This window comes from Saimiri boliviensis, chromosome 10, assembly GCF_048565385.1.
Source record: "Saimiri boliviensis isolate mSaiBol1 chromosome 10, mSaiBol1.pri, whole genome shotgun sequence".
NCBI classification, from domain to species: domain Eukaryota; kingdom Metazoa; phylum Chordata; class Mammalia; order Primates; family Cebidae; genus Saimiri; species Saimiri boliviensis.
This window is the reverse complement of record NC_133458.1, coordinates 48,810,418-48,820,652: the sequence shown is the minus strand read 5'-3', so window position 1 is coordinate 48,820,652 and position 10,235 is coordinate 48,810,418. Positions and strand designations below refer to the sequence as shown.

Below are 10,235 nucleotides of genomic sequence, written 5' to 3'. Positions count from 1 at the left end.
GCATGTTGTCTGATATTTCTTTACTGCTTGCATAGATGCCTGATTTTCCTCAACTAAATCATGAGCTTTATAAATCAGGAAGATTTGCTGATAACTTTTTTGTATTCCCTTCAGTGTCCTGTGCAATATTTTGTATCCAGTAAATGCTCAACAAATACTTATTAATTGTTGATTTATTGATTATGACACATGATGGCCTAATAACTTTGTATGTAGAATCATTTGAAGCGTTAGTGGTAAATCCTTCAGTTCCTACCACAGCATAAACATTTCATTTTGGAGTTCCCTGCTTTTGCAGAGGTAACCGTAGAGTGGATTGCATAATGAGAGAACATTGCCCTCTCCTGGGCAGATGGTACTGGTGTCTTTTGACTCTCAATAACTGCTCACTCTGATACTTAGACACTGTTAACAACACCATGACTCATTATTATCTATTCAATCAACCACAATTGCTTAGATTAGAATTTTGATACAATTTTGTTGTTTAAGCACCATCGAAGAAAGTGAAATTTCTTAAGAAAAAGATGATTAAGAAGTGAATTACGGTTATTCCCGAAACAAAACTGAAAAAACACCCAGAGCAGCGAGTTGTATGGCAAGAACTCTGAAATCCATTTGGGCTGATTTTTTCCATAATGGAGGAGGGAATTCAACGCCAGTAAACCAGAGTTAAATAATCAGGACATGGGAATGGCAGGGATGAAGTTTTCCACAATAAGAATATGACGTAGTAAAAATGAAGAGTCAAGGGTCACTATTCTTTGCCAATTAGTACTGTGTCTGATGATGTATATAACTGAGGAAAGATCAGGGGCAGATGAAGTGGAGTTTTGGCTTCATGACCTTAGATATGCTGTTTAAATTCTCTGAGCTTCTGTTTCCTTGTCTATAAAATACGGCTAATCATACCTGTCTTGCAGTGTTACGAGGCTTCGAATAATACTTCACTTAAAGTGTCTGGTATGTGGTAACTTTTCAATAAATGGTAGTGTACCAGTCAGAATTCTGGGTTGCAAATAGCCTGAGAAAAATCTTTTATTCACTTACACAGAAAGAGAACTTATTGGTAGGCTATCGAATCAACCTGAAGTTTTGAGAAATGAGCTTAGCAAATTGGCAGAAAGCTAGATGGTCCCCACTGAGATTTTCCACAGGAAGGATCTGAGTAGGACTCTGCCTTGCCACCACTGGCCACTGACGCTAGAGTCACTGTTGCATTCTAAGTAGGGGGCATTCTAAGTTGTCACGAATTCTTTGTGCTGCCCATTTTGATTCAGGTCCTGGTGAATGCAGCTGATTGGCAGAGCTCAGGTTCTGTGCCTGCTCTAGCTGCTAGAGGCCAGGAGAGCCAGGGGTGGCCAGTTGGGCTTGCTAATGGAGTCTGGTCACAAATTGTAACAGATTTCTCAAACATGAAAAGGAAGTTCTCATAGAGCAGCAGTCCCCAAACTTTTCAGCACCAGGGACTGGTTTCATGGAAAAGGGGGATGGTTTCAGGATGAAACTGTTCCACCTGAGATCATTAGCTAGATTCTCATAAGGAGCAGGCAACCTAGATCTCTTGCATGTGCAGTTCACAGTAGGGTTTGTGCTCCTATGAGACCTAATGCCTTGGCTGAAGTGACAGGAAGTAGAGCTCAGGCAGTAAGGCTCATTTGCCCTCCACTCACCTCCTGCTGTGCCACCCATTTCCTTACAGGCCACGGACCAGTACTGATGTGTGTGTGTGTGTGTGTCTGTGTGTGTGTGTGTGTGTGTCTGTGTGTGTGTGTGTATGTGTGTTAAGAACACTTAAGATTTACTCTCTTAGCAAATTTCAAGTGTACAATTGTGGAAAGTAAAAAGTTCCTCTTCAAAGTTTCCTTTCTTGTGAAAGAATAAATAATAAATGTTAGAAATAATAGTTTCTTTTAAAGACTAACTTCTTTTAAAGCCTTCTTGCTTTTTGCTAATAACTCTTTGTTAAGCCCTATCCTATGTAGTTGTTAGATATAAAGGAGGAATGAGTACATTCTACGTCCCTGTACTTTAATCAATATATTTGTTCTGGACATGCTCAGACATGTCCTAGCTGTCAACCTATGCCATTTCCTTATTTAGAAATGTTTTCTTTTCTAAGTCATTTTGTAAGCAACTTCCTCTTTTTCTTTGTTCTCTATTGCTTTTACCTATTTAGGAAAGTTTTAAGCTGTTAGCCAATCAGGTTTAACTTAGACAGCGAGGTCCAGCTCCAACCAATGGAGACAGGACACAGCAGTAAGGACCCAATGGGTGAGGAATAAATATTCCTGCTTTTCCTTTGTTCAGTGTGCTCTCATGGCAGCATTGCTGATGGGTAGCACCCTTTCTGCAGAAAGTAAAATTGCCTTGCTGAGAAAATTTATATTCTAGTGCTACCTTTTTTGTAGTACCAAAAATTTACATATAACATAATACAGTATTATTAACTATAGCCACCTGCTGAACATAATATGCCCAGAACTCATTCATCCTCTAACTAAAAGTTTTTTCCTTCTGACCAACATCTCACTATTCCTCACACCCCCCCACCCTCCAGCCCCTAGCAACCACCATTTTCCTCTCTGCTTCTATGAGTTCGACTTATTTAGATTCTACATATAAGTAAAATTGTGTACTTTTTAGCTTTCTGTATCTGTCTTATTTCACTTAGCATAATGTCATCCAAGTTCATCCACGTTGTTGCAAATGACAGGATTTCCTTCTTTTTAAGTTGTTACTATTACCTATTAATATTATTAATGACAATATAATATATAATTTAATACATGTGTACGTATATAATATAGAATATTATCATCCCTTCATCTGTTAATTATTGCTTGAGCCCTATCTTATTTAGCTGTTTATATCTTGACTACTTTAGTTGTGTATGTCTTGGCTACTGTGAATAATGCTGTGATGTGGGAGTGTAGCTCTCTCTTAAGATACTTATTTCACTTCCTTTGGGTGTATATCCAGAAGAAGGTTTGCTGGGTCATATGGTAGTTCTATTTTTAATGTTTTGAGAAAGGTCTAGACTTTTTTCCACAATGGCTATACCGATTTACATTCCCACCAACAGTGTGCAGGAGTTCCTTCTTCTCCACAACCTTGCGAACACTTGCTATCTCTTGTCTTTTTGATAATGGCCATCCTAACAGGTGTAAGGCTACTATGACTATTATATAGTTCTTCACAAGCCAGATTTTTGCAGCTCAGTTAAATAGGATTGCAGGCTTTATAGCTAGCAGGGACCTTGAAGCCCTTCAGTTTAGTTTGGGAAACAGGCCAGGCATGGTGGCTCACGCCTGTAATCCCAGCACTTTGGGAGGCCGAGGCGGGTGGATCACCTGAGGTCGGGAGTTTGAGATTAGCCAGAATAATATGCAGAAACCCTGTCTCTACTGAAAATACAAAATGAGCCAGGTGTGGTGGTGCATGCCTGTAATCCCAGCTACTTGAGAGGCTGAGGCAGAATTATCGCTTGAACCCAGGAGGTGGAGGTTGCGGTGACCTGAGATCATGCCACTGCACTGTAGCCTGGGTGACAGAGTGAAACTCCATCTCAAAAAAAAAGTTTGGGAAGCCAAGAGATGACTTATGCTACATCCATGTAGTGCAGGTAATAAATAAAATAAAATAGGCCAGGCACGGTGGCTCACGCTTGTAATCCCAGCACTTTGGGAGGCTGAGGTGCGTGGATCACGAGGTTAGGATTTTGAGACCAGCCTGGCCAACACAGTGAAACCCTGTCTCTACTAAAAATACAAAAATTAGTTGGGCATGGTGGTGCACACCCGTAATCCCAGCTACTCAGGAGCTTGAGGCAGGAGAATCACTTGAGCCTGGGAGGCAGAGGCTGCGGTGAGCCGAGATCATGCCATTGCACACCAACCTGGGCAACAGAGCTAGACTCCATCTCAAAAATAAAAATAAAATAAAATAAAATAAAATAGATTAAGAGATGACTTATGCTATATCACACACACTGAAAGTAAAGGCACAGTTAGGTCTAGAACTTGAGTCTTCTGATTGTCAGTCCAGTTCTCCCTACAACGTTCTTTCCCATTTGGAAAATGAGTATGCTGATCTCTCCCTTGCTTTACCAGCTTTTAGCACAATGTCAAGCACATAGTGGGCCCTCAGTGATTATTGGACCTATGAGGGAGTCAATAGATACGTTGCAAGCTATAAATAAAATTCAGATTATTAAAATTCTTACGACTATTATTGCAGTAGTTAGTACTCAGACAAGACAGCACTTTTACTAAGCCTGGTGTCTGACTTCTCATCAATGTTTGCTCCTCTTTTCTTTCAGCCTCTGCCCTTCACCTGCTATCTACCTGTCACTCCCCTCCCCCTGCACTAAGTCTGTCCAATTGGGAAAGGATCTTATGCTCCATGATAATCACTTCATCCACTTGACAGTCTTAGTTCCTTGGCTAACCATCCAGAAGAAAATTGACCGGCGAACGACTTCACAGGGCCGGGGTGATGATTAAATGGAGAAAGGATGTAAAGCTTCACACAGGGTTTAAAATAATCCTCTTACCCTCTTTTCCCTAATGGAACAATGAAACTGTTAGCTTGTTGGAATAGAGAATGGCAATGGAGCAATAAGAATAAATCTCTTAATAGGAAACTTTTAGGCTAGGAGTTAGGAAAGTGATTAGGGGGAATAGAACAATTTGAGAGACAGCGGGCAACTAATTACCCCTCCGGTCCCACTGCGTGGGTTTTACCAATTCTGCTCTTGCCTGAGGCAGTTTGGAGGAGCATGGCACTATATGAGGGATTCTTCTATGCAACAGCCTCTTCTAGAAGAGCACAGAGCCCAGTTAAAAATAATTTAACAAACAATGATTTCGTGTGGGTGTGTGTTGCTTCCCCACCCCCTTTTTTTATTAAAAGAGTGAGGGTGTGGAATATATACAGCACACCAATGAAACAAAATGTCAAAAATACAAAAAAACAGAAAATGGAAAAATGTATTTACAAATGGTACATTACTATGCTGAGAAAGCACAAAGATCCCTGCTGCTATAATACATGCATTGGATCAAGAAGAAAGTACTAAACACCCTGAGAGTAAGAAGCCTATACTCAGGCCACTGCACTCTAGCCTGCACTTGCCCCACACCCAACACTCCATCATACGTACCATTTTCTGCTCTTGTTCACACTCCCTTTTAAATTTTCTTTAATGCTATCCTTAGTGAATTCATCTATTCCCACATGTGTTGACATGCCAGCAAATTTCCAAGTCCATGTCTGAAGCTTGTAAGCTCTAGAATTGTGCTCCAGTAAACTTTTCTTCAGTCGGTTGTCCAGCTGGCATCTCAAATTCAAAAAAACATAACTCATTATCTTTCTCCAAGGCTGCTCTTTCTCCTGTGTTGCCTATTTCTGCATTGGTTTCACTCTCTACCAGCTGTCTAAGCTAGCAACTCTGGAGCCATCTCAATGTTTCCTTCACTCTCATTCTCACATTCAGAATTGATAGGACTTGGTGATTATCACAGATCTTGTGGGTGTTTCCCCTATATCCTCTTAGCATTCACTTCTCTTCTGCATGTTCACTCCAAGCATTTCTACTGCAAGCATCAGAAACTCTTTGCCTGGGGGATTTCTCTGGCTGCTGGTACTCACTCTGTGCACCTTTGGGGCAGGTGAGAAGTGTAGAGAGTTAAGTCCCTGGGATCAGTTCTCATTCAGTGACTGATGGAAGTTCATGGATATAGATTGGGTAGGACAACTCTGAAGCGCATGCTCTGTGCTGTCACCCAGAGGCCTCCAGTGAGTCTGAGCCCCAATTGCCCACAGTGATAAACTACTAAGTAATGTATCTGAAATAGTTTCCCTCCCTTTTCCATCTCCTGCTGGTGCTTCCTGGCATCATTTATCAAATAAACTCCTGACATTCAAATCCTTATTTCTAGGTTTGCTTCTAGAAGAATCTAACTAAAGCTGTGGGTTTTAGACGCTGGAATAAAGAGAGGAGTTGAGAATGGCTACAAAATCTTTCATATAGATGATAGGTTTTTTAGAGGTATCATTAATCATAAGAGAAAATGTATACATTTAATATTAAGATAATTGAAACTGAGATAACTTGGATATATTTAGTAGACAGTTGAAAATACACACTTTTGGGAGGCCGAGGTGGGCGGATCATGAGGTCAAGAGATCGAGATCATCCAGGACAACATGGTGAAACCCCGTCTCTACTAAAAAATACAAAAATTAGCTGGGCGTGGTGGCATGTGCCTGTAGTTCCAGCTACTCAGGAGGCTGAGGCAGGAGAATTGCTTGAACCCAGGAGGCGGAGGTTGCAGTGAGCTGAGATTGCACCACCGCACTCCAGCCTGGCGCCTGGTGGCAGAGTGAGACTCTGTCTCAAAAAGAAAAAAAAGAAAAGAAAGAAAGAAAATATACAATTGAGACTCGGTGTGGTGGTTCACATCTGTAATTCTAGCACTTCGGGAGGCCAAGGAGAAAGGATTGCTTGAGCTCAGGAGTTCAAGATCAACCTGGGCAACACAGAGAGACCTTGTCTCTACCAAAATAAATTTTAAAATTAGCTGGGTATGGGGTATGCACTTGTAGTCCCAGCTACATGGGAAGCTGAGTCTGGAGGACTACTTGAGCCCAGGAGGTTGATGCTGCAGCGAGCTGAAATCACTCCACTGCACTCCAGCATGGGGAACAGAGTGAGACCCTGTCACAGAAAAAAAAAAAAAAGTAGAAAAAAAAAGAGAGAAAATATGCAATTGGAGATCGGGAGAGAAGACCGAAGATAAGGGATAGGCACAGTGCCTCATGCCTATAATCCTAGCACTTTGGGAAACTGAGGCAGGAAGATCACTTGAGGCCAGGAGTTTGAGACCAGCCTGGGGCAACAAAGTGAGACCCTGTTTCTACTGCATATATATATATATATATATATATATATATATATATATATATACATACACACACACACACACATACACACACACAGACACACACACACACACACACACACACACACACACATATATATATATATATATATATATATATATGTACACATACATATTTAAGACTGGTGATAAGGATTTAGAAGTTTTTCACGTAGGCAGGTGCTAAAGCCATGGAAATGGATAAGATGGCCAAAATGCAAATATAGGGTAAAAAGACCAGAAAGTTAAGGATAGGTTCTTTTGAAACATTAACATTTAAGAAGTTAGATGAAGAACCAACAAAGGAGACTGAAAGGGATAGAATCCCCATTTGGCTCTGTCCTTGGATGGAACACTTAACTGTGGCCACTTTGTCGATCACTTAAATTTCTAGTCTATTTGCATTATGAAGGTTTCTTCTAAGACTTACTGACTCTGTTACACTGGCTCAAGAAGGAATTAAGATATAGTTTGATGCAAGGAGGAAAGGGCTTGAAAAGGGAATTGATGTTCGTTAAATGCTTACCATTTAACCATTGACCTAGCAACTCGGCTCCTGGGAATTTACTGCAAGAAATGACAAAGAATGTGTGCAAAGACTTAGTCATAAGCTATTTAAGATATTGAAAAATTTGTAATGGCTTACATATCTAATAATAAAATATACTTAAATAAATTAGGGTATGTCCCAAAATACTAAGTAGTCATTAGAACTAATGTCTCTAGGCTAATATGAATACGGAAAGTTGCTCATAAGACAGTGTTAAATGAAAAAAAATCAAGTTAGTAAAATAATTATGGTCCAGTTTCTGGTTACATTCCTTAGTGGGAATATAAACACTGCTAGTGCGGGCTGTCCACTGTTGACATCACTTTCTCCACCCCAGTATGTTTGCATTAATTTATATGCATTGTGGCTTTTGTCCTAGCTGAGAGGAGAAGAAGTATAGTCAGTAGAAAAGATGAGGAGGAATGTGGAGGAAAATGGTGAGTTCAGTAAGGAATCTATTTCCTTTTTTTGTTGTTGTTGTTTTAGATGGGGTTTCACCATGATGGCCAGGCTGGTCTTGAACTCCTGACCTCAGGTGATTCACCCACCTCAGCCTCCCAAAGTGCTAGGATTACAAGCGTGAGCCACCGCGCCCAGCAGGAATCTATTTCCTGTCTCGCTTCTCACACTAGGTTGAGCTCCTAGGCTTTGTGAATGACAGTTGGAAAGGATGGAAGTGGGTTTTTTCTTAAAAAAATAAGAATATGATATTGTAATTCTAGACAAGGGAGTAAAAGGACAAAGCCTCAGAACAGTTCAGGAAAGAACTGAGATTTGGTGCATATGGAGAGATAACTCCTAGACCAGATGTCAAAGACTGCCATGAAGTTGCCATTCTCCCCATCTGCATCGTGGAGGCTGCTCACTGTCCCCCAATATCTCTTCATCTCATCTTGCTTATTAATACAATTTTAGTTAGGCACTCAGCTGACAAGACAGTTTCACAGATCCCCTTGCAGCTAGGTGTGGCTTTGTAATTGTTAAACAAACGCATGTTCCGAATGAAGAGACCTCCCCAACAAACAGACTTTGTGTGAGCAACATGGCTGTTTATTCACCCGAGTGAGGGCAGGCTGAGTCTGAAAAGGGAGGGCAGTGGGATAGGAGCTGGTTTTATAGGTTTAGAGTAGGCAGTGGAAAGTTACAGAAGTTACAGTTCAGGGCGGTTTTTGCAAGCTGGGAGCGGGTGGTAGGGTCTGGAGTCACAAGGTTGAGGAAGGTCGATTACAAAGTCCAGTTGCCTTATCAGTTGATGCAGGAATAAGGAACAATAGAATAATGTCTCAAAGCTAATTAGGCATGCAGGATTGATCATTCTTCCCCAGGGGTTGATCATTCTTCCCCTTTTCATGATCTTCCAGTTACTTCAGATTTTCTAGTTCCAGGAACTCATCTGGAGCATCTGTGCAGGTCACAGAGTTTACCATGCCATCCATGTTGTGGGTCAGTCAGCCTTTATAAAAGACCTTACAGTAATCATATGGAATGAGGGGGCATGACTGTAGAAACTAGAGCAACCATCTTGAATGAAAGATGCAAGGCAGTCTCTGATGATGGTATTACGAGACAAAAGGAGCCTGGGACCCTGTCACAGGACAGAGCTGCCAGCAATACAGTCTCTACAATAACACTAAATATTATCCATATCTAAAGCTGAGCATAGATACATAGGCAGTAATTTCTAACCAGTGTTTAAATCTATAGAGCCTAGCACAAGGCCTAGGAGACAGACTTTCAGTAAATGTAGAATTAAGTTTATTCACACTATATAGAGCTATCACAAGGCAAGTATCAGACCTTAGACTTTTGTGCTCAATGAAGACAATGCTTTTCAAACTATTATCTCTCAAAACCTAAAAATCTCATCACCATCTCACCCTCTAATTTGTTCTGCCAGGGAGATGTATTTCTCAACCAAAGAAATAGAAGACAGTGTGTTTTCTACGTATTGTCAGTTAGCTAGTTAGAGCAGGATGCTGGTGATACCAAAATCTGTAGCCCCATCCCTTATATGGCATTTGAAGGGAGCGATTATAAAGCAGTAGTTAAAACCAAAGGCTTTGGCCTCGGGGCTGCAGTTACGTCTCCTCTGCGAGACTTTGGGGGCATTATTTAACCTCTCTGGGCCTCATCCAAGAAATGGAAATACTAGTAATACTTCATATGGTCGTTGCAAGGATGAAATGAGATGTCTGTAGAAAGTGCACAACTACAGACATCTGTGCACGATGACTAGCACAACCAAGAGCTTGTCGAACTTGTCAAGCTTTACCGTCTGTGGCATGCATTAAGCAAATGATAGTTTTATTTGTCTATTTCATCTTCGAAGTCTAATAACACATTGGAGCTTGACATTTTGACAGCAGCCCCTAAAGCTGACCCCACTACCACAAAGCACTACGCTCCTTACGACAGTGTACGACGCCTACCCTAATAGGAACGCCTCGTGCGGTAGAACGGCGCTGGCCAATCGCGCTGCTTCCGGGTGATGACGTCATTGCGCCTGTGCATGCGCAGGGCGGGGAGACCTTGGCGAAGCGGCGGAGTCGCTCAGCGGCCGTGAACGCGTTGGCGGAAAGGAAAATACGGCGGAAAAATGCAGAGTTGGAGTCGTGTGTACTGCTCTTTGGCCAAGGTGAGGGCCAAGTAGGTGGGGTCGTGCTGAGCCCGAGGCACGGAGGGTCCCGTTCCGTGTGTCCGGGACGCGGCGTAACCCTATTGGGCTGGCGGAGGCCGGGCGC

At 41.7% G+C, this 10,235-nt stretch overlaps 1 protein-coding gene across 1 annotated transcript in view; it reads left to right on the top strand.

Moving 5' to 3' along the window:
* The first annotated feature begins 9,992 nt into the window (after positions 1–9,992).
* DLD (dihydrolipoamide dehydrogenase) overlaps positions 9,993–10,235 on the top strand; it is a 32,662-nt gene continuing 32,419 nt past the window's right edge. The window contains exon 1 of the mRNA XM_003921092.3: positions 9,993–10,129. Coding sequence (XP_003921141.1) covers positions 10,091–10,129 — 39 coding nt within the window. The 5' untranslated portion in view covers positions 9,993–10,090. The remainder of the gene's footprint in view (positions 10,130–10,235) is intronic.